The sequence below is a fragment of the Lissotriton helveticus genome, chromosome 1_1 (assembly GCF_964261635.1).
Source record: "Lissotriton helveticus chromosome 1_1, aLisHel1.1, whole genome shotgun sequence".
Taxonomy (NCBI): Eukaryota; Metazoa; Chordata; class Amphibia; order Caudata; family Salamandridae; genus Lissotriton; species Lissotriton helveticus.
The window spans coordinates 1,857,478,551-1,857,504,438 of NC_136057.1; the positions used below are offsets into that span (position 1 = coordinate 1,857,478,551).

The window sequence follows — 25,888 nt, forward strand, 5'->3', positions numbered from 1 at the left end:
TCTGGAGCTGGTAATCAATTTTTCCCTGAGCTAGGAGCCACAGTCAGTCCAAACTTCGGTAGCACAAAGTGTAGCAGGTGCAGTCCAGCAGACGGTGCAGCCTCTCTTTGTGCTGTTCCAAGGGCAGAAGGCAGTCCTTTGGTCCTCATTCCAAATCCAGTGTGGCCTAAGGGTTCAGGGTGTCGGGGGTACCCTATTTATTCTGTAAAGGTGCCCTGATGGGACCACGTGGTCACAAGCTAATGGGTCTCTCCCTCTTGGTGATGACTTTCTGGCAATGTGTAGCATCTGGCAAACCCAGAGTGCACCATTCTGGCCACTCAAAATGTTGGGACCTTTTCTTGAATGTTAGGAACTCTGTAGCCCACTGTAGAGGTGGGGCTACACGCCCTCAGGAAAACCAGTTTGGGGACGGTTTTCCTCTCTCTGGCTCTGTCTCCAGCTAGTCTACAGGAGCCAAAGGCAGCCCCTCAGAATGGTATCACTGTTTGCACATCAAAGGTGGCTTCTCATTGAAACTCCTTTTGGGCTAACACCCAGAGTGGCTTCCTGCGAAGGGGAAGGAACACCTCGTCCTGCTGCAGGCTGTGTTTCATCCTAAGCCTGGGAGTTGTTCACACGACCCCCAAGGCGGGAGGATGGCCATCTGTGGGTTGTAGCCTAAGTGAGGTGACTGGGGCTTCAGTGATGTGAACATGCTGTCCAGTGTTCATGAATAACAGCACAGATCCAATGATGGAGAAGACGGTTTCTGATCTGCAATACTGGTTCTTGACATATGAATCTTCGCTGAATTCATGACCAGTCGTCCCTCTTTCCCCGTAAATCAAGGGATCGATTGTTTGGATAGCTAGCAACATAAAAAAGCTATATATCGCTATGCATGTCAAGATGAATGGAAAATATCTCCTTGGGCTGTGCCTTATGAGATACTTATATCCGCCTGCATCCTTAAATGAACAGTGCAGCTTTCTTCTATGTAGCGTTAGCCTGAATGCGAAGTTCTTTTAAACCCACATAGGTTAGAATTATTTTCAAACATATAGACTTAGCTGTGCAGTTTAGAAAGCTGTTATATAAAATGTAATTACAATAATAGCTTTTAATTCAGATAGGTGTATTTTAAAGTTAGATTTTATTTTCTCATTTTAATACTGGTGTGTATCCTACAATGAGTCTGTGATTTTCAGAAATTCAGTAAAGATTCCTGTGTTGGATAAACACTACAGGTAAGAAACTTCTTAAAGGTAATTATCTTTTTCTTATAAAGGTCAAAACTCACCGTTGCAATCCCTATTTTGTTTCTTCCCTAACTGTATGTTGGCTTAAGGTATTCACATCTTTTTCTTTAGAAATATTTTTCTGCACACCCTCTTTTGGCATCCTAATGTTTAATATTACAATATACCCTTGTACTCTTGTATCTAGACTGATATTTCTCTGGTGCTTCTAATTAGGAAGAGCCTATGGATACAGACCAAAGCAGTGCCCTTGTCAGTTCTCTTCAGTCTGAAGTCGGAAAGTACCAGCTGTTTATCGAGGAAGAAAACCAGAAGTTGAAAAGATACAAGGTAAGAATCGCTGCTGTTGAATAATAGAAATTGGTAACCAGTGAGTACTTCGAGGCCCACAGATTCTACATAATGCCTTTCCATGTTGTCCCCATTTGCTATCTTTAGCATCTAAATACCCTTCTTGTGCCCCTCTTCGAGGCCCGGGTCTGCCCCGAGCTATTTGAAAGGATTTGTGGCAAATGGTTCAATCTAATGTCTTGATTGGTGATTGTGTTCATATGTACTATGTTAACCTTGCACGAACATTTATTGTGAAGCCTGATGCACAGGTCTTTGTCACCATCCTAACTGTAGTCATTCATCGAGATAGTGCCTATTTTTGCTGCCAATGTAATTTTGTGGTTTCTTCCAAATATCAATAAACTTGATTATCAAAAAAAAAAAATACATACCCTTCTTGTGATAAGCCACTCCTGAAGACATGCTCTTGCTTGCCTTATGGGGAATACTATTCTGCATGCTTTTCTATTTTATTGAACCTTCTTGGTACCTTAAAAAGGATGAGCCTGTTATTTGTATCCAGTTTCTTGGTCTGGTAGAAAACCAAGTGGAAGCAGTGTGCGCAATTAGCGTCTGTGCAGATTAAAGATGGGGCGGCCTGGTGTGGAATACGATCCTGTTTCAGTGAGATTCCAGCCTAATAAGTGGCATAGCATTTTCTACCACCCCTTTAGTTTCATAGGTCTATAAATAACAGGTGCCCATATTGGGCAATTAAGTGTTACAAGCTGTAGAAAGTTAACTTAGTCCACTCTGCCAGACATATTTGGAAGCTATAAGTTGCATTAAACGTCAGCAGCAAGCACATAAGTCCCATGATGCCTGTAATATCTTACACCATCATCCATACATATAGCTAGTATGTGCGCTCTCTTCTGAATTACATACAAGTGTACCTATGCACAATCTTATAGTTACGAGAATTACAGGAAGTCACTAGGCAAGCAAAGGGCTACAACGTAATCAAACCACTCCAGTGGAGAGTCGGCAAGATTTTGCAATGTTGGTAACATATGAAAGTTGCTAAAAAAAAAGAATACATCTTTGAACAGAAATACCTGTACATGCACCCAAAGCAGTTATCAACTGCTTGCTCACAAACTTGTGATAGTAAAATAAGAGTCCTGCCTTAGATGGAAAGTGAGTCTGACTCAAGTCAGTAATATAAGAATAGTTGAAATGTGTGGATTGAGATTTGTGCGGTTGATATTTTAGTAGCAGAAGATTGTAAGACATTTTACGCAGTCACTTTCCACATGGAACTGAAATGTTTGCACTAGCTATGCTGAGAGCCATGCCCAACATTGTGTGTTTTCCAGAAGATAGGGTGAAGGGGAGACTCATTGTTTGTGCTTGTATGCTGTGCATCGGCCATTATGCCAACTGTCTGTTAGCACTCTAAGCTGACTAGAATACGCCTACTAGCTTTTTACTTTGTACTGGGAGTCTGAATGCAGAAGAATGTTGGTGTTGTATGTGCAAGGTATTGTGATGTGGCCGTTGTGAGATTATGGAATTTTTGATGTATTGCAGTTTTTTAGATACCGAACGCCACTTCCAAGTTAGGAGTACTGAGGAGCACAAGATTTTCAACTGTCTGTTTTTGATGTTGCTCAATTTGATGTTTAGGGTGTAGATGTGGGCATGAGAAGCTATTGTTTTGTAATGTTTTGCGTAAGTGGGCGGCCGTAAGTATATTGACTTAAGGTGTCGGTGTTGTCTAGCTCAGTGCTCCCCCTTGGAAGACCTTGGACATATTTGAATTGTGGTGGTTTGTTGGTTACATTAATGTTTTGTGTGAGGGATCATGAGTGAACGTATAATGAGTTTTTTGGGGTGGGAATGTCCCCTGCATGCTAAATTGACTTGTTCCCCTGCCTGACATTTGAATTTTTTGGACTGGCGTCGCACTAATCTCTGTGTGCGCAAGGAGGTGTATGCCTGTCTGTGAGTGAGCAGTCTTGGACTTATCCACTGTGACCTGGAGGGGAGCACCAAGCATGCCTTCATTTGTAACTGAGGGCTACTCTCCCTGTTGTAGATTTACATACTGTCCCTGTTGTAGGTTGTACATAGAGCAGTGGTGGTAGCGTACAATGTTTTTAAGGATTAATAGAGCAACCAATGTTTTAATGTGGTTCACTTTAGTGGAGACCTAATGACCCACCGATGTGCAGTTCTGCTCCAGATGGGTGTTACGTGTCTGCACAATGTACCGCAAGCATTGTGTGTGTGAATGACCCAGAGTAATGGAGGGAGACATTTTGGATGCCCCAGGCCTTGCACAAGATGGAGGGTGAGGACTGTGCTCCACAATTAAGCGTATTGCCTATATTCTTGCGGCTAGACGAAGACACTGTAGTTAAGGTACTGGAGACAGAGCTTATTTAGATATTCCATAATTAGCCTTCCTGAACACTGCCATTTGATTGATGGTTGTGGTAGGTGTGAAGGGTGGGGACTCAAGGCTCTTGTTAAAGGTGAGGAAGCTATTAGGGGAAGCTGGTCCTTTTCTTTTCTGATTACTCTTTCATTGGGCTGATGACTGCCAGGTGCAGAACCATCACACCTCTGTCTATGTTGTGCATGCTCCAGGGTGGAGACAACCGTGCTTTGAAGACCATCACTCTACACACATGCTGTGTCTGTCTGGAGAATAGCCTGGAAAGGACACTTGAAATAACTGCCCTGAACTATTTCTACATTTTAAGGCCATGGATGCACATTTCCGGTTCGTGTAAATGTATGGCCCAAACCACCCCTATTTGTTGCAGTTCCAATTCCTCTATGACCAAGGAAGTATGGTTGGGCTGCTGTGCAACCAGGGCTGGTGAATGCTGGACAGCCATTCTCCCAAAGGTGAGGGACCTCGTCTGAAGTCTGGAACTCTTATTAAAGGAGCTGTGTACCTCTCCTGAAGTGCCTAGAAGCTTGTATGGCTGCTGAGAGAGGGAAAGAGTCAGCCTGGCCCAGCAGGAGGATATACTGTCCAGGAAGGAGCGAGGTCCAGTGTGTCTCCGGTGGGCGAGGATTTTTTAAGGCATGGACAACATTGGCTACTGCTCAAAGCTAGGCTAATGCCGGGAAACGTGGAAGCCGAATAGGTTATAAGAGACGCAGGACCTTTGAAGTACGTTTGACTAGAAGGCTACCCCTTCCCGATCTCTGTGAGAATCGTTTTCTCCACCACAATCGGGCGGAATTTTTGTGTTATTTCTGGATGGAGAGATAAGTATACCCTCCATTTACTTTTTACAAGGGAACAGCTTTCTGTTACGTCAAATAAAAAAATGTATATAGGAAGATTCCTTATTTAATACCAGGGAGGGAACTTTGTTTGCCCCATTTTTGGAACTTTCATAGATTCCCATGCTTTTGTATCATTCCCCGTCGTCGGAATGGGAGTCTCGGTAACAAAATAACATAGCAGTAGGTACAAAAGAGAGAGAAAAAGGCCTAGGCCTCATTCCCTTTTGTAGCATATCCACCTCTTTTTGTAAAAGAGACCAAACTTAGGCATCAGCCAATCAGAAGAGCCTCACCCCATAGAACCCTCCTGAAGGAACCTCAGAGCCTCAGATTTTCTACCGCACGTTGTGCTTAGGGAGTCTCCTTTGAGCTCTGCTCAATCTCTACTCTTTCAGAAGTTTTTCTTCAGGTATTCTCTTCAAAATTGTTAGCTGTCCCTTCCAGAATGTCTGATAAGGAAAAGAAGGCCCTTTTCAAGCGATGTTCCACCTGTGGCAAGAAAATATTATTTGTTGAGGATCAGCACAAAGATTGCATCTACTGCCTCTATCCTGATCATAAGGCTGCGGACGGCAAGATCTGACGCACCTTTTCAACCAAGACCCTCCGGGATCGTGAGGGTAGACTTCTTACATGGCTCTAGAAGTTGAAGGCCAGAAAAGACACTGTCTCCAGTGACAGTGAGGACTCTTCATCAGCGTCATCAACTAGAAGGTCAGTCAAAAGGGGTAGGAGTTTCCCTTCTCCTTCTGTGGAGCATCCTTCTAAGGCAGAGTTCTTCAAACTGTGGGGCGCGCCCCCCTGGGGGGGCGCGACACCATCCTAGGGGGGGCGCCACTCCACGGTCATTTTACCTTTGTTCCCGGTCGCAAGTCAAGGGAGGAGGGAGGGGAAATCGACGGGGCACGAAGTGCCCATGCTTTTATAATGTTCGCCGTCCCAGGAGGGGGTTAATTCATTCAGTTTCAGCCGCAGTCAGAGGCGTAGCTAAGGGGGGGGGGGGGGCGGTCTGCCCCAGGCGGCTCTACTTTGAGGGCGTCGCCCGCGCTGTACTGTTCCGTTGCGGCGGCCTTTATAATTTATTTGGAGACACTTACTGATACTGTCAGTCAGTGTACCCAAATAAATTATAAAGGCCGCCGCAACGGACCAGTGCAGCGCGGCTATCGTTTGAAGAGTAAGCGCTGCACACCTGTGTGACCTGCTTGCTGAAAGTAAAAAATGCTGCTTGCAGCGCACGGACGATGGTGCGCGACGTAACTTAGTGTTTGTGGTGCGTTTGTCAGGCAGTTGTCACTGGGTTATGGCCTCCAGAGAAATATCAAACTCCTGACAGGCCGGCATGACTGGGGAAGAATGAGTCAAATGTATTTTTTCTAAAACTGTGCTCTGATACTTTTGTGCTTGCACTCTTTCTCTATTTACAACAGGACGACAATGCTACTTAGTGGTAATACGTTAACGCAACATAAACAATAAATACATTAACCGAAAATACATCGGCTCTATACATCGGCTTTCACAGTCAGAGCACAATCGCCCGTTGCAAACTCGTTTTTCGCCGACTAACTTTTGGTAATGACTGACCCCACCAGTAGGCCGCTCGTCCCTCCGAAGTGTGAAAAGTTAATTGGTTACTTGTTACCTACCGATGCACGTGTTTCTTGTGCTGCTCGTCACAGGAGGCTTGTTTATGGCGTTATTCATATTAGCTAGCATTGCAATTAAAACGCAGTTTTGTGCTTGCATTTTCTTTAATGACGTACTTTGCAGGAAAGTAACCGAAATAAATGGGCAACATTCAGGTTGTTATACAGTTTTATTTAAAGTGTTAGGTGGTGAATACACTTTAATATGCACTTTTTTTTGTTTAAAATCTTTTAGATAAAAATGTATTTAAATTACTTGGCCTGAAAAACTCTCCAGCTGAAAATCTTTTGCAACAAGTTGTGTATACGGGTCTGCGTGTGAGGATGGGAATAATGCTCACACCTAAGACGGTAAAATTCCAGACATAGCCATGCGTCACTGACATTGCAAGGACACCAGTTTGTTTGTCAAGAAATGGGGAATTTAAGTCACATGCCAGGCTTAGCTGCCTTGTATAGATACCATCTTGTTAAAGAATTGAGAGATGTAATTAATTCCCATGCAAGGTGTTGCCTGGTGTGCAACTCACTCTGCCCCAGCCTCTAAGAACCACCAGCCGCATGCACAATTTTCAATAGAAGAGCGCACCTCTGCTTTGGGGCATGCCGACAGGGCAGCCAACAGTCTGTTTTCATAGATGGAATCCTCCAAAAGACAACACGTTCTCATGGAAGGAAGGAGAATAGAACACGTGTCTGGATTACTGGGGCCTGACCCCTGGGGAAAGCCTCATTCATCATTATGAATGCATGACTGATCTACAGACTTCTGCAGGTACTTGTTTAGAACCTAGAAATTCAACAAGTCCGTCCCTTCTCGTCTCGGAGGCTGTGTTTTCCTTGTTGGTAATCAGTTGTGCTACTATGGTTAGTTCAGACGGTGCAGGGTCACCAGGACTGAGTGTTGCATGGGCTCCTCCATATTTACAAGGACAGGAAAAGCCACCTTGCGTGACTTTTCCTCTCCTTGTAAATACGGCCCCTTCACACACAGCGCTTTGTGTTGAAGGGTTGTACCATGGGTATTGCTGTGGGTGTTCCCACGCAACACCCATGGAACAAGACACATCTCCAGATTTACGAGGAATTGTAAATCTGGAAATGCGTCTGAATGCTACGCCACCCTAGAGGTGGCTTAGCGAGGCGCAACGAGGAGAAATGTTTTCATTTTTCCTCGTTTTTCCCTCTTTCAATGCGTGCTGCATTCTACAGCATGCATTGAAAGAGGGAAATGCCTGTAGTGATTGTTTATGTGCTGGAAGGTGCCTCTTCCTGCACAAAAACAAACTCCCCACGACGCAGGCATCCTTGCACTATGGTGCAAGGATGCCTACGCCAGCACATGGCTGCAGTTTGTGCGCCAGCACAGGGGGAAGCACAGAGGTGTCATATTCTTGTAAATATGTCGCATCCCTGTGCTTCGGAAGTGCTGCAGCTCGGCGCAGCCAAAGGGCTTGCGGTACCACTCTGCGGCACTTCCTTGTAAATCTGCCCCTGGATGTGGAGCACAACCTGAGGATGGCAGTAGCAAAAATCCATCCACAGATTGACTGTCTGTGGCAAAAAACAGGCACACCCGTCACATTTATGTTGGTGGTGTTATCAATCAATGTCATGTGTAAAACAAACCATCCCAGTAAAAACAATTTGCGCACATTTTATCTAGGAAAATGGTGGTTTGAGCTATGTAATAATCTGTCAATTCAGCACACCCACTCACAAACCTGCACTTAACTAAACACTCTTATTATGTTGAACATTATATGCTGGATATGGCCCAGGATATGCGTGCGACGGTCAATTATGAGGTGTACCAGATTCCAGAAAATCCAGTCAGGTGTTGGGGGGGCCCAGCAGCTAAAAAAATTGAGCTGGGGGGGCTCGACCTACAAAAGTTTGAAGACCTCTGTTCTAAGGCCTCAAAAAAGACCCCCAGTGAGTCTGAGAGCCAAGGTCCAGTCGAATCTCTCCTCACCATGGTGAAAAGGAGAGGGCAGGACCATCTACGCCTTCTTTGGGCACGAAGACTGCTCCAGCCTTCAAAAAACCCTCTTCTCAGTCTTCTGGAAAGTCTGACAGAAGTTCCACGTCGTCGACTATGAAGAAGTCATCGACGAAGGAATTAAAGTCTAAGCTTAAAATGGTACCGCCAACGGGCTCGTCCACGGGACCATCGACGTGTTTGTCGAAGAGGAGGGAGTCGTCGACTGCTGTAATAGCGTTGACAACGAAGATTTCGACGACGTTGACGAAGATGTCGACGACGAAGTGTTCGTCGACGGTGGTGACGACGACGGTGTCGTTGTCGAGGGCTTTGATGGCAGGAGCGTCGACGGTCTCGTCGTTGACTGCATCGACGACGCCCATCTCGTCGAGTGTTTTCGTCGGCGACGCCTATTCCTAAGCCAACGACGGCAGTATTATCAGCTCCAGTGTCGACTGGATCGTCGACGATTTTATCGTCTGAGAAGAGGATTATGATTTCTATGACCAAGATTACACCGGACATGACATCTCCTAGGAGAGTTACCCCCTTACCTCCAGCTCTACTTTTGGAGGAGGATGACGATGAATCAGAGGATGATGATCAGGACTCGTATGGCTATGCAAACAGTCCATCCCAGCTTCTGGTTAAATGCTAAGAAACGGATTCTGACGGAGAGTACAACCAGGAATATTGTTATCATCCTCATTCTGCCCAGCCACAACAGTACTCGAGACAAGACATGGTGTCTGTACCATCATCTTTCTTGCAGGACCTTCACAATATGCTGCAGGATTACAAGTCTAGATGTTCGCAACCTGCTACTGTTCCAATTGCGCAAGCCATGCCTGTCCCTGAGGCTCCAGCAATGGCTGCTCCCAAATTGCCGGCCCAGGTGTCATCTCAGCCACAGACACCGGTTAGACAGGAGCCTTCGATACCATTGGACACCCATGATGATTCCTCGGATGAGGATCAAAATTTTGACGACAGGACGGATCAAGGTACAGAATAGGATGAATGTCATCCCAGACCCAGCATCTCCATCTCCGGATCCGGTGGACTCCCCGCCAGGGGATATAGGGGGGTTTCATAAACTAATGGAGAGGGCGACTGGCAGATTCAAGCTATCAATGCCTTTGGTTATATGATTTTAAAGAACCTTATAAGACAACAAGATCTATCCCTGTTGTCCAGCATCTTTGGGATGAAGGCCTTAAGGCAATCAAGATTCCAGCGACGGTGGTCCCTGTACTACCGCACCTCGACAAAAAATACAAAGCGCCTGAGGATGGTCCGGCGTCTTTGACAGGACACCCGAGACCGGACTTGGTAATTTCCCAAGCGGCACAAAGGAAGTCACGTAACCCCTCAGCTCCTTTGACAACTCTTCCAGATAAAGAGGGCAGGAGATTAGACAACGCCGGGAAGAGGTTCTCTTCGATGTAGAATCTTCTGGTGCGGGCAGCAAATGCCTTGGCGATATTGGGCAGATACGATCGCCAACTATGGTGTGATGTTTCGCCTTACTTGGATCAACTTCCTCCAGAGTCAAAGACGAAAGCTAAAAAGGTTTTAAAAAAAGGGGAGGCAACATCAATGGAAGTATGGACTTTGCCACAACGGCTTTTCGTTCTTTGGCTGTGGCTGCAGTCCTTCGTCGCCAGGGATGGCTTAAGGCGACTTGGTTTAGACCTGAAATCCAGAATAAGATCCTGGATGTACCTTTTGATGGAGAGGCATTATTTGGAAAATTGATCGATGACACTCTCCAAGATATTAAAAAGGATACTGAGACTGCTAAGTCTTTGGGTACGCTTCAGTACCGTAAAGCTCCTTTTAGAGGTTCCAGCGGCAAAAGCACCACCTACAGAGGCTCTTTTATCAGCAGCAAAGGTATTCATCATATGGCTCAGGTTTGCAACAGTACTGCCAACCTTATCAGCAAAGGCAGGGCCAGTCCTCGAATTTCTCAAGACCTAATAACAGAGGGAAGCAGGCTTGCCAAGGACGTGATACGTCCAAGAGACCATAGCAGCCTCCTGGCTCTTCCTACTGTACCCACCTCCGCAAGATCATCAGTAGGAGGCAGGGTGTCACAATACCTTCAGAATTGGTCCAAGATAACATCAGACCGATGGGTGCTAAACATCATTCAAAAGGGCCATACTTTGGAATTCACGCAAATCCCACCATCCAAGCCCCCTGCTGCCATTCCATCAAAACATCTGCGTATTCTACGGCTCGAAGTTCATCAAATACTCCTGAAGGGTGCTATAGAGCCGGTCCCCTCCGCCCAAAGGGGAGAAGGATTCTATTCCAGGTTCTTCCTGGTAAGGAAGACGCTAGAGAAATTGCGCCTCATTTTAGATTTCAGGGAGTTCAACACCTATCTCATCTCCCTGTCTTTCCGGATGGTATCTCTTCAAGACATTCTATGTCTCATCAATCCAGGGGATTTCATGGCCACACTCGATCTCGAAGATGCGTACTTTCATGTGCCGATTCACACAGCACACAGAAGGTTTCTAAGATTTACAGTAGCCAAGAGCCACTTTCAATTCAGGGTTTTACACTTTGGTCTTCGCTCAGCCCCGAGGATCTTCACAAAGGTGCTGGGACCAGTAGCAGCGTTTCTAAGGAGGAATCACTTTCAGGTCTTCCCGTACCTGGATGATTGGTTGCTGAAGGCTCCGTCCAGGGAGGCAGCGAGGGAAGCGTCGAAGCATGTACAAACCTGTTTCTGAACTTAGGTCTCACTTTAAACAAAGAAAAGTCATTTCTGGTTCCGTCCAGGACAGCACGCTTTCTGGGAGCCATCTTGACTCGAATCTCAAGAAAGCTTTCCCAACCTTGGAGAGGCCGGAAAATCTGCAGACCATGGCACTAGAATTACAAAGAAGAACGTGCCTTTCAGTACGCCGCTACAAATCTCTTCTGTGGGTAATTTCTTCATGCATTCCTCTAATTCCACACTGCAGATTGAGGATGCGTCCTTTCAGGAGCAACTGGACATCCAATGGAAACCGATTCACGGGTCGTTCGACGACAGAGTGACCATCACCTCGGCAATTAAAAAAGCAGCCTTGTGGTGGACAAAGCAGGAAAACTTGTCCCAAGGTCTATCCTTCGTAAGTGATCCGTCTCCTCAGGTGGTGACGACGGATGTGTCGAATGGTTGGGGAGCAGTACTGCAGGACCTGCAGGTCAGTGGACATTGGTCTCCTCAGAACCGTCGGCTCCACATCAATCTCTTGGAGCTCAGAGCAATCAAACTGGCTCTTCAAGCTTTTCTCCCTCGCCTGAGCGATTCAAAGGTTCTCATCCGGACGGACAACACCACGGCCATGCATTACGTAAACAAAGAAGGGGGAACAGGTCTCTCCCGTTGTTTTCAGGAAGCTCAAGAAATCTGGGACTGGGCGATCCTTCACGGGATGTCACTACAGGCAGGACACCTGCCAGGGATTTTAAACGAAAATGCTGACAAACTAAGCAGATTATCCTCGATCAGTCACGAGTGGGAACTAAACCAGCGGCTCTGGACGAGGTCTTTCAACAGTGGGGCAAACCTGCAATAGATCTATTTGCCACACCGACCAACAAGAAATGCCGGTCTTATGCAAGCAGGCTTCACCACCGAGGATCATTGGGGAATGCACTTTTAATAGCCTGGTCAAGGACTTTTTTCTATGTCTTTTCCCCCCATTCCACTGATCCCGAGGCTCATCAGGAAAATCAAGATAGAACCATGCAAGATGATCTTGATAGCCCCTGCTTGGCCGAGACAGTTCTGGTTCACGGAACTCCATCTGTTGTCACTGGCTCCTCCTCTTCCCTAGCGAACCATTCCAGACCTTCTCACAATGTCCGAAGGGCAAATTTGGCATCCGGATCCAGAGTCATTACACCGGACAGCATGGCTCCTGAGCAGCGAGAATTTATGAATCTTCCCATCTCTAATGAAAGAACGGAAGTTCTCTCCCAGGCTAGAGCTCCTTCCACAAACAAGACTTACCGTCTCAAATGGAAGAGATTTTGCATTTGGTGCATTAAAGAGGGTGTTGACCCTTTCACTTCAGAACCTCATCCGCTTCTACCTTATCTCTTGTCCTTGGCTAAGACGAGCCTGGCCCATTCATCCATAAAAATTCATTTGGTAGCGATTTCTAGGTACAGACATTCTGAGTCTGGACCTTCTCTTTGGTCTTCCAGGATAGTGAAACAGTTTCTCAAAGGATTGTTCCGTGTCTATCCCCCGGTGTGGCCTCCGCCTCCAACTTGGCAATTGAATTTGGTCCTCGCACAGCTCATGAAGGGCCCGTTTGAACCAATACATCGTTCAGACATGAAATTTCTTTCATGGAAATTGGCTCTCCTTCTTGCCCTCACATCAGCAAGACGCATTGGGGAGCTGCAGGCTCTCACAATCCAAGAGCCGTTTCTCCAATTCAAAAGGAATACAGTAATCTTGAGAACTAACCCAAAGTTCATACCCAAGGTACCCTCGGACTTCCACTTAAATGAGCCGATTATTCTTAAAGCTTTCTTTCCTCACCCTAGTACCCCATCGGAGAGGTCACTGCATTCTCTGGATGTACAGCGGTGCTTAAAATTCTATTTAGATCACACCAAGGGATTCCGTAAATCCTCCCAATTGTTCATTGCTTTTGGTGGTCCTTGCAAAGACCTTCCCCTATCAAAACAGGGTATTGCGAGGTGGATTACAAGTGCCATTCTACATTGCCATACTGCAGCCGGTAAGCCACTGACCAGCAGAGTTAGAGCGCATTCCAATAGATCAGTGGCTTCTTCAACAGCTCTCTTCGCGGGAGTGCACATCAAAGACATTTGCAGAGCTGCGACTTGGAGCAGCGTCCACACCTTTACAAAGCATTACTGCTTACAACAAGAGGACACAGCTGTGGGCCAGGCGGTCTTGAGGAACCTCTTCCACTAATTGGTGAGCTTTCCTTCCTATCCCACCTTCCTATCCCACCTTCCTTTATTCTACACATTTCGTATCTTCACGTATTGTTGGCTTTTGCAATGTATATTTATGCCACAAAATGTGTTTTTTATTGCTTACTGCTTGCTACTCTGATACAAAAGCATGGGAATCTATGAAAGTTCCAATACTGGGGCAAGAAAACAAGTTACTTACCTGTAACTTTGGTTCCCCAGTATTGGTAACTTTCATAGATTTCTATGCACCCACCCACCTCCCCGAGGAAAGCTCAGCCTTCAGCAGATATGGTGACTGTTACACAACGGCTACGAAAATCTGAGGCTCTGAGGTTCCTTCAGGAGGGTTCTATGGGGTGAGGCTCTTCTGATTGGCTGATGCCTAAGTTTGGTCTCTTTTACAAAGAGAGGCGGATATGCTACAAAAGGGAATGAGGCCTAGGCCTTTTTCTTTCTCTTTTGTACCTACTGCTATGTTATTTTGTTACCGAGACTCCCATTCCGACGACTGGGAATGATACAAAAGCATGGGAATCTATGAAAGTTACCAATACTGGGGAACCAAAGTTACAGGTAAGTAACTTGTTTTCGTTGCCCTGAAGAAAGCCTAGGACCGAACAGGCCAATAAACAAGGGCTGAAACATGTTGGCACGTCCTTAGGATCAGAGGACCATAACCTGCAAAAGACCTGCCTTTTTATATATTCATTTTAATATCTGCTATGTCCACGCTAATAAAGGGATACCTGCGGAACACAGTAGGATTTTTATCTTTAGACCCCCCCTGGCCTACATCTTCGAAGCGCACCCTGAAACACGGTCGAGCCCACCCTAACCTTTAGGAGTCCGGCTGAACCCTATGATGAAGCATGACACCACTAGGGTGTGTGAGGGTTAATTAACAAAAAGGAGTTGCCTCCTTTCCCGCATTTGAGCGGTGTACGCCACGCAAGTCTATTTTTTTAGCTTGATGGTTCTGGATACTTTGTTTGTTGTTGTTAATTGGGGAGGGTGTATCCACTTCCTTACAATACCTCTCTTACCCCTTGGTGCCGGTGGAGTACGTTCCTACGTCACTTGTGGTTAGTAGTACTGCCCAAAGCCCCCACCTTCCAAGGGGAGCCCTGGGAAAGTAAACTTTATGTAGCAAACTTTGTTTTTAATCTATTTCCATATCTCAACTTCTCTCCTCTGCCTACCTATACCTATGAGTCTTTCTCTTTGCCCAATTTTATCTAAATAAGTTTTTGGGGGGCCCTGAAAAGATCTATGTTCGAGGCATATGAGCTGCATATCTCACACTTAACATTAGATCGCCATCTGGTGTTGGGCTCGGATGCTTGCAGGTTGTTGTTGTCTTGGAAGAACTCTTTGTAGTCACGAGATAGGTGACTCCTCCCTTGGACGATAGTGCTCATGGGCATCGACTCCATCCTTAGATTGTTTTTTTCCGCCATTGGGTTTGGATGTAACTTTTGCGCTCGGGTTCGAAATCTACATTTCAAACTACGTGAAAAACTTCCATTACTCTTCGGATTGACTTCGAACATCTATACCTTCGATGCAACTCATCAGCTCGATTCCGGACGTCGACGTGGGCCTTTGGGCCTATCCACGCCGCGAGGCCTACGGCTCATGGAAAGGACGCCGTTCAAGAAATGCCCCCATTGTGGAGCAAAATTCCTGCACAGTGACCATCACAAGGTATGCAACCTGTGCCTATCACCTGAACACGACGAGTCCAGCTGTCCAGCCTGCGCATCCTTTCAATCGAAGAAGACCATTTAAGATTGAAGGGCTCGTCGACACATCATGCAGAGATCAGCTCCAGAACCTGAAGGACATGACAAGATACGAATCCTATTTTGACTTTATCACTGTCCCAGCAGATAGGGCCTTGTATTTCAAATTTAGAGTTGGTATTCTCCCAATTGGTGCTTTCACATCGAAATGGAAATCTGTCACTCCGTTGTCTCCGTTTTGTGCCCTTTGCCATACTAGACCAGAAACGGTGGTACATATTCTGTTTGAGTGCCCGGACTATCTGAGACCGAGAAAATACTGGCTCAAGCCCCTTTTGCTTAACATGGGAACACGTAGGCACTTGGTTGCTCTTCGTATCTTAATGTCAGATACCTCTCCTGTTATTGTTTGTGGTGTCTCTAAATTTTTAAAACAATTTTGGTTGATCCGTTCCAAAAGGCTGTCAATTTCTGTTTAATCGTTTCTTAGCTAATTTATTCGGGAGTATACCCGTTCTTAACCTTTTATGATGTATATATTGACTAGCTGGATGTTTGGAATATTTTTACCGTATGTAAATTGCTTACAAGATACTTGTTTTATCGAATAAAAGCTTACAACCAGTGGACATCTTCCACGAAGGCCCAGATGTCCCAGAATAAGATTCTGAAGATCTCCCAATCGTATCAGAGGCAGAAGACTCGGATGGCTCCTGGTCAACGAGTAAGTACTACTACCGCAACCCCAACCCCACCACCAAAATCGAAGGAAATGGTCAAGACTCCGCCTGCTGGGCCCAGTCACGACTGAAAACACACTTCAGAAGCCCTGGCTCCGAAGAAAAAAGAAAGGCCTTCCGGTAGCTTGGGATCCTAGCAAACCACACGTACCAATCCCACCGGCACCTTCGGCACCGAAACCAAAAGAAGTCCCAGCTCTGAAATCTGTTCCGCCGCCTTCCGGCTTCGAATGTTTCCAAGCCTAAAGATCCCGCTTCGGCTCTGAAACCAAAACCCTCGGAACCAAAGCCTAAGCCGAAGGACTCTATCACGCCTCCTAAGGCCAAAGACAAAAGTCAACACCAACCCCGCTCAGAACCAAAAAAATCAGCGCCAAAAGCGTTTCCTGAAGAAGAGGAGCTTTTTCATCCGGATCATGTCGATCCTAAACAGAAAAGGATTTATAGGTGGCAGAGCGCACCTGGAGATCCGACCCCTCATCACTGCATCTCAAAACGCTTAAGAACAAGAGAAATGCCTACTTTAGGAAAATAAAGCGCGCAAAGTCTGACTTCTTTAGCCGCCAGCTGGAACAAGCAAAAAACAGGCCAAAAAAGCTGTTCGAACTAATCAAAACTCAAACAAAGACACAACCCTTACAACCAAACAGCACAACAAGTGATACCCCACACTGTGAAGCCTTTTCTGCTTTCTTTAAGCTAAAGACCGACAACATAAGAAATGACCTCATCATGGATGTAAGCCGATTCCCCAGTCACACCAGAACGACTAACACTCAACCTAAAAATAATGCAACATGGTCGTCCTTCGACACCTACTCGGAAGAAGCAATACACAAACTGCTCGGCACCCTGAAGCCCTCTAATCACCTCATAGACCCCCTACCTGCCAATGCTGTAAAAGACTTCATCCCCCTGCTCCTCCCACTCTGGACCAAAATCATTAACAGCTCCCTTCAACAAGGTCTCATCCCAGACTCCCTCAAGGTGGGGCAAGTCACGCCTATACTCAAGAAGCCTACAGCTGACCCGTCTGACCTGAACAATTACCGCCCTATCACTAATATCCCCACCCTGGCCAAACTGCTGGAAAAATGTGTCCAACTAACAAAACACATTGACCAATATGACCTCCTCAACGCTCATCAATCAGGCTTCCGAGCGAATCATAGCACGGAAACGGCTATGACGCACATAATTGATGACGCCCTCCAAATTCTAGATCGCAATGAATCCTGCCTCCTCATCCTTCTTGACCTCTCTTCAGCATTTGACACGGTCAAACACGAGAACTTACTGGAGCTGCTAAGCACTAGAATGGGTCTATCGGGAACTGTTCTCAAATGGTTTACATCCTTCCTACATAACCGGACTCAGAAGTTCAAGATTGACAATGTGCTATCTACACCGGTGCCAGCAGATCTAGGTGTCCCACAAGGATCATCCCTCTCCCCCACACTGTTCAACCTCGTCATGGAACCGCTCGCCTCCTTGCTCCAAGCATCCAATGTTCAATTCCATATGTACGCCGATGACACACAACTTTACCTAAAGCTACGATCCCCGGAAGATATCAAACTTCTGAATTCTACACTTAGTAACACTCATTCCTGGTTGGCCGTTAATCACCTCAAACTAAATGCTCTGAAAACTGAGTTTCTACTCATTTCACCTCCGGCGAAAATTACCACCACCCAAACCTGGCTCAATAACCTAACAGCGCTCAATGTCCAACCTACCATCGTGGACTCTGCGAAATCCCTTGGCATCACACTCGACGCCAAGCTCAACATGCAACAGCACGTTAGCAAAGCAACAAAAGGAGCTAATTTCCAAATCAACACACTGAGGAAACTTAAACCCTTCCTCCCAGCCAAGGACTTCCAAACGGCTGTACAAGCGTTAGTCATCCCTCGCATAGACTACGGAATTGTGGCCCTCAGCGGACTTCCGTTAGCCACAACAGCACCCCTAAGAGCCTCCCTGAACGCTGCCGCGAGACTCTTAACTGGCTCACGAAAACATGCGCATATATCCCCAGACTTAAAATCTCTAAAATGGCTACCTTTTGAAGCCAGAATACAGCTAAAAATTGCCGTTCTGACACATTCGGCCGTGCACCACAAGGCACCCAACTACCTCGCTCAAAAGTTGTCTATATCAGGTGGCTCGAGATCCAATAGAAGTACAAAAAAACCTACTCCTGAAACCTCGCAGATTCCGGAAGGAAAAAACATACAAGCGCTCCTTTTCAGGAATGGCACCTAGGATCTGGAATGCACTCCCTCCTGCAACCAGGCTTATCCCCTCGACTGCATTCTTCAAGAAAGAGGTGAAAACCATCCTCATGGCGAAGTTCACCTGAACTTTATAGGTGACGGATCAGAGTCTCTGCATCGCTGTGTATTTTTTGAACTTCTGATCTCCTGATTGCCTCTTGTCACTATACTCTTATTTGATTGTGACACTATTATGCTATTCTCCTACTACCGACCACTATATGATACACTTTAGTTTGTTGATTCACCCTCACGTTGCCCCCACCCCTTGTTCGCTCTATCCTGAGAATTTGGTATAAGCCATCTCTACATCCAAAGTTTACCTGAACTCTGTTGTAGCGTGATCAATGTTTTTGCGCCGTCTTATACTACTTGTTACCTGGATGTATATTGGTTTGTTCTCTGTACACTACTGTTTTCCCATTATGTTTAGTGACTATTATACTGTTCCCATTAGTTCTTGTTCAGTCCTGCTGCCCCTACCCCTCTCTCTGTGAAGCGCTCTGATATCTGTAAAGATCTTGTTCGCGCTATATAAAACTTTGAATAAATAAATAAAATAAATATTGATCCAGAAAAACAGGACATGTCACTACTGGACCATATAGAAAGAGGAAGTTAGACACAGCACCTGCTCCTCCAGTGCCTGTAAAAAAGGATTCTGCCACATCGCCTGTACATCCTTCTTCCCCTATATTGCCTCCGAACTCACTTCCTCTCCTTAAATCTATTACGCTTCCAATTGAAACTTCTTCACCTCATACTTCTCCACCTCATACACCTCCAGATGATGATGATGATGATGATGATGATGTAGACATGGGGTTAGGGGGAGACCCATATTACCCTTTCACGTATCCAACTAATCCACCTGATTGGGAGTACCCTATCCCACCAGACGTCCCAAGTCCAGACACATATCCCTCAAAACCATCTCCACCAGATGACAATATTGGTTTTGGACAGTTGAATAATAGGGCTGCTATCTATCATGGTGTCACAATGCACTCAGATAAGGCAGAAGAGGACTTTCTGTTAGATACATTTGAACAGTTCCAAACGTCCGTGCAAATATTACCTAGGATTAAGGGAGTCATTAAACATGTCCCCGAAGTGTTTAAAGATCCCGTATGTGCCTGGATTCTTAACCCTAGAATAGAAAAGAAGTATAGACCTGTCCCTGCAGATCCTGCTTACATTAAGGGACAGTTGCCTTTGGATTCTCTAGTAGTTTCCAACGCTAGAAAGCGCGCTAACTCCCAAATCTCAGGGGAAGCACCACCCGCTGATAAAGAATCCAAATTGCTAAACGCTTCTGGCAAAAGAATAGCTGCCCAGGCAGCCAATCACTGGCGCATAGCTAACACACAGGCACTGCTGGCAAAATATGAAAGGGCTCATTAAGACCAGTTAGAAACCCTACTACAACATTTGCTTGACCAATATAAAACACAAGCAAATGATCTAATCCAAGCGGGTAAGCTACTTTAAAATGCTTCAATAAAATGTGCACTTGACGCAGCAGACACTGCCTCTAGATCCATCAATACCAGTGTGCTCCTTAGGCGACCTGCCTGGCTCCTCATCTCAGGCTTTAAGCAGGAAGTCCAGACTACTATCCTCAACCAGCCTTTCAACTTTCAGGCCAACAACTTCTTTTTGGCCCGGCTGTGGACACTGCACTAGAAAAAATGAAGACACTGAGACTGCCAAGTCCATGGGAGCTCTCCAGTCTCCACAAACGCAGGGCTCCTTTCGTCACTCCTTCTATAGAGGAGCCTCCATACAAATGGGAGCTGGCAACTCATCTTCCTTTAAAGCCACTAGACAAACATCCCCCAATAGAGGATATTTTAGAGGCGGATACAGAGGAAACCGCAATAAAGGAAGAGGTCGAGGTTATGACAACTATCTTACCTCCCCCACCCCAAAACAGTGACTTCCCTCCTCTCTCCCCACAACATCCCACTCCAGTTGGGGGGAGATTATCACCGTTCCTACCTCTCTGGAACTCCATCAAAACAGACAGGTGGGTGAGACAAATTATCCAATATGGTTACTGCCTAGAACTTACAGCTACCCCGCCACATATACCACCCAAGCAGCGTCCCATGTCCACAGAACATCTTACGCTACTAAAACAAGAAGGTCTCTCATTGCTTCAAAAGAATGCAATAGAGATTATTCCATTACAACATCAAGGAACAGGGGTTTACTCGCTGTACTTCCTAATACTAAAGAAAGACGGTACTCTAAGACCAATACTCGATCTCAGGCCCCTCAACCTATATATACACTCAGATCATTTTCACATGATCACTCTACAAGTGCTCCCGCTGCTGGAACAAGGCGACTTCCTTGCCACACTAGATCTCAAGGACGCCTACTTCCACATTCCCATACATCCTTCTCACAGAAGGTATCTAAGGTTTGTGGTGGACGGACAACACTATCAATTCAAAGTCCTTCCATTCGGAGTCACATCTGCACCCAGAGTGTTCACAAAGTGCCTTGCAGTAGTAGCAGCACATCTCAGAAGACAACAAATCCATGTCTTCCCATATCTAGACTGGCTAATAAAAGCCAGGTCATTCAATCAGTGTGTTCAACACACTCATCAAACCAGTCAGACATTACACAACTTGGGGTTCACGATCAGCAACGCCAAGTCGCATCTACAGCCCTCTCATATACACCGATATCTGGAGGCCACCATAAACACCATTTACAGCTCTAGCATATCCCATTCCAGCCAGGATAGCGAGCATACAAGCCTTAGTCACAAAACTTCAAGACCAACACTCTCTCCCAGCCAGAGTATTCATGCAACTCATAGGCATGATGGCATCTTGCATTTTTATTGTACCATATGCAAGACTTCACATGCGTCCATTACAGGAATGTCTAGCACAATAGTGGAATCGGGCTCAAGGACTACCTACGGATCTGGTGTTGGTGGACAGCCTCACAGATAGCTCTCTGCAGTGGTGGAACACAGAAAACTTGTCCAAAGGGCGGCTGTTCCTCGAACCTGTTCGGCAGATAGTGCTTACAACAGGCGCATCACTCACAGGATGGGGAGCCCATCTCCTCGGGCATACGACTCAGGGCAGATGGACCACTCAATAAAAAGTGTTCCACATAAATCACCTAGAGCTACTAGCAATATTCCTAGCACTAAAATCTTTCCAAGTATATGTACAGAACAAAGCTGTCTTGATCCAGACGGACAACATGACAGCCATGAACTATATACAAAAGCAAGGAGGCACACATTCTCTGCAACTGTCCCAGCTTGCACAGAACATTTAAAGATGGACCATTCCACAAAATATATATCTACTGGCTGAACACCTTCCAGGAGTTCACAATCAGATTGCAGATCTGTTAAGTTGACAAATACAACAGATTCACGAATGGGAACTACATCCACAAGTTCTTCTACCATTTTTCCACAAGTGGGGCCAACAATACATAGATCTGTTCGCCACACACGACAACGCAAAATGCCCAACCTTCGCCGCCAGGTTTCCACACCCGTTGTCCAAGGGCAATGCGATATGGATGAACTGGTCAGGCAAATTTGCATACGCTTTTCCACCACTCCCACTTATCCCCCTAGTAGTACGCAAGCTCCGACAACAGTCTCTCAAAATATTCTTAGTAGCTCCCACATGGGCACGCCAACCGTGGTTCACAACGCTGCTAGAACTCTCACTAGTTCTGCACCAAAGACTGTGCATGTCCCTATCCCTGTTAACGCAGAACCATGGAGAGACAGACCTCCAGATCCAAGTCTGCTGAATCTGGTGATATGGCTCCTGAAGTCTTAGAGTTTGGTTACCTTAACCTGCCACCAGACTGTATGAACATCATTAAAGAAGCCAGACGACCTACTACCAGAGCTTGCTATGCTGCAAAATGGAAAAGGTTTGCCATTTACTGCACCAATAATCTTATTGATCCACTGAATGCTTCAATCCAGAATATCATTTGCTATCTATTGCATTTACAAAGATGTAATCTAGCATACTCATCTATACGTTTACATCTTGCAGCACTTGCTGCTTACTTACAAAACAGACAACACTTGTCACTATTTAGAGTCCCTGCAATTAAAGCATTTATGGAAGGACTAAAAAGAATCATTCCTCCTAGGTTACCACCCTCTCTAGTGTGGAACCTAAATATTGTTCTTACCAGGCTCATGGGACCCCCATTTAAACCTTTACACAAACGCGAACCACAGTTCCTCACATGGAAAACCGCTTTCCTAGTTGCCATTACCTCTCTTAGAATAGTAAGTGATATTCAAGCTTTCACTATACAGGAACCATTTTTATAGTTACATCGTAACAAAGTGGTCCTGAGAACGAACCCAAAATTCCTTCCTAAAGTCTTCACTCCATTTCATCTTAATCAATCAGTGGAGTTGGCAGTGTTTTTTCAAAACCCAGAGTCTGTAGCAGAAAGAGCTCTACACACCGTAGATGTTAAAAGAGCCCTTCTTTATTACATTGACAGAACTAAATCCTTTCGCAAAACAAAACAATTGTTTGTATCTTTCTCCCTACCGCATAAAGGCAATCCCATCTCTAAAGCTGGTATTGCAATGTGGATCATAAAATGTATCCAAATATGCTATCAAAAAGCAAAACGCACATTAACAATTCCTCCTAGAGCACACTTCACACGCAAGCTAGAAGCCTCCCTCTATGGCTTTCTTAGGGAACATTCCCCTAGAAGACATCTGTAAAGCAGCAACCTGGTCTACAACACACACCTTCACTAAACACTATTGTGTTGATGTGCAAACCAAGCAACAAGCTGCTGTAGGCCAAGCTGTCCTTAAAACTCTCTCAAACTACTGCAACCGATACAGGTGACCACCGCTCGTGGGGAGATACTGCTGTATAGTCTATGCTAAGTGTGAGACCTGCAGCTCCTATGCCTCGAACGGAAAATGCTACTTACCCGTATGCATCTGTTCTTGGCATGTAGAGCTGCAGATTCTCACACGCCCACCCGCCTCCCCGGGACCTGTATCTGTTCCAGTTCTATCTTACTTAGATATACACACATGGACATCTTTTTTCTTTCTACTAACTCCATCATTTCCCATCTTGGCGAAAATCAATCCAAGGATGGAGTCGATGCCCATGCGCACTATCGTCCAAGGGAGGAGTCACCTATCTTGTGACTACAAAGACTTCTTCCAAGACAACAACAACCTGCAAGCATCCGAGCCCAACACCTGATGGCGATCTTATGCTAAGTGTGAGAATCTGCAGCTCTACATGCCAAGAACAGATGCATACTGGTAAGTAGCATTTTCCTTTAACTGTTTTGTGTGAACCCCATTTCTGAAAGGTTAGTTTAGCAGAAAATAGAGGGCACCACCGACCAACTGGTGCTGACATAAGGGGGTGGACTGGTGTGCGTATCAGGAAAAGCCATTCTTTGTGGCTTGCGGCTGTCCTCAGAAATACGACAGAATATGGGGGAAATGGTGTAACCATTATAGACTGTCATTGTGATTCCATGCTGTTTTGCTATACTGATGTCAGTTCCTGCAATGTCATTGCCCATATGCAGTTTTCGCTTTGTGATGCTGTGTCTTGCCGCAAAACTTTCAATAAAATTGGTTATAAAAAATAAATAAAGTAGCAGAACATGGGCAGTAAAGTTGCAAACAGGGCGCCCCAAAATGTCTTTCCCCAAACATTCTTAAGACATCACTGCCTGGTGCTCTGGAGCACCAATAAAAGGCTTAATAAACCAGTGATCCTGAAGGACGCTGGTGCCTGTGGTTCCAACCCCAAGACTTTGCCATCGAGATTGCCAAAGGCATAGTTGGAGTTGTAATTATGTCACTACTTTGCGTGCTCATGTGCTTAATTGCCATCTCTGCTCCATCTCCCGAAGTGCTGAAGATATAGCCGAGGTCTATACCTGCCGTCCAGTTAGCCTTGTTGTGGGCTACAACTGCTGATTGTGTAGGGATACCCTTGCACTGCACCCCCCTCCCCTCCCCCCGACGGCTTGGTCTAGATCACATCTTCAGGACTTTCACCCATCAGGCAACTAACTGTACAGGTCATGGTGTAGCCACTCTGTCTAGACCACAGTGAAAGAAATGCTGGGCAGGTGAGCTGATGAACGGGCCCTATGCCAAGCACAGAGTAAATCCATCAAAGCCTGCTTGTGTACTGGTATTCTCGGAAGCCAGGAGTGATGCAGAAGTTTGAGACTGCTCTAAAAAGACTAAGAACTATTTCATCCTCTGAATGTAGAGTACTTGAGACTGGGAGTACTATAAATTGTGGGTGATTGAACTGAGCCGGATTTATATTGCTCCTGGTAACGCCTGAGGCTGGTGTAGGAGAGGCCCAGAAACAATGGAGAGAGTCTGCGAGGGGGCAGAGAGGTAAGAGGATGGGTTCAGTATTTAATACAACTAAGTGATTAAAGTACTTTTCTTTCCTGCAGTGTTAGCCCTGGGCTGGACTATCATTGTAATTGTGTCTGTTTGTTGATTGTTGAACTCAAGCACCACCAGAATACTATCCTGCAAAGCTCATGACTGCTTGCCTTTTCTAACCTGAAGTAAAGTGTGCAAGAGATTGAACTTGGCTTGGTTTGCAGAGCTGTAGTAAGATGGACCTTGGAACATCTATGGCAAACGTTCTCAACCCCCACAGTTAAAGGCCTGTATCCCCGAACTACTGCATGGTCCACGACCGGGGTCTAATAGTGAACTTCACATCAACAGAACATGTAGCAACTCTGTTCGTATTTAGGGCTATTGAAACTGCTTGTTTGTAAGTAAAGTAGAGGTGAGTGTATATGTGTGTGTATGTGTATATATGTATATATATATATATATATAATGTGTGTGCGTGCATGGGCATTCCAATTGTGAGCCGCTAGCAGGCTGAAAATTGTTGTATGAAATGGGTAGATTAGCATAGGATTCATCGCTTTGCTTTAAAAAAAAAAAAAAAAAAATCTAGGTTTCTGAGTCAAAGGCCTAATCCAACTTTTTGAAAATGGCTTGTTGTGCATGAAACGTGGGGCTTTTGCAGTTTGACGGTTTGAAAAATACTTTGTCTCATCTTTTAAGGTGTTACTTGGGTCCATTGCCCTTAATACCGCAGCTGAATTTATGACTTCTGGGTATAATGCTGAAGCTGGACTCTACAGCCTCTTGCCATAGCCAGCTACTGAACAATGAACCCTCTTTCATCACCAGTATAGTGTGCTTCCTTGTACAAAGGTATGTGTGGTTTATTTTTCAGATTGAAAACATCAGAAGAAAACACAACTATCTACCATTCATCATGGAGCTGCTGAAGACACTTGCAGAACATCAGCAGTTACTGCCACTAGTAGAAAAGGTAATCCTGAAATATTCTAGTGGACGCCCAAACTGACTACTTACAAGTCTAGTGACTTAAGCTAGTTTTACCTTCATCCCCATTCTGTCTTTCAGACCTGAATGCTGGTGGTTGCACTCTATTACGAGTTTTTATAAAGTATCTTACCAAACCTCCCAGTGGTTATGAAAAACAATCTCACACCCTGACTTAACTCCACAAACCGTGTGGAAATAATTAGAAAGAAGGCACCAAAACACATTACAAACCTACAGATGTCGCAGGGAAGCAGTTATTTAGAAGGTGTTACAACATGCACACACATGCAGT

General features: G+C 45.5%; 1 protein-coding gene across 1 annotated transcript in view; it reads left to right on the forward strand.

The window, feature by feature from the left end:
* UCHL5 (ubiquitin C-terminal hydrolase L5) overlaps positions 1–25,888 on the forward strand; it is a 244,634-nt gene that overhangs the window by 211,255 nt on the left and 7,491 nt on the right. The window contains exons 9-10 of the mRNA XM_078641508.1: positions 1,458–1,571; positions 25,481–25,579. Coding sequence (XP_078497634.1) covers positions 1,458–1,571; positions 25,481–25,579 — 213 coding nt within the window. The remainder of the gene's footprint in view (positions 1–1,457; positions 1,572–25,480; positions 25,580–25,888) is intronic.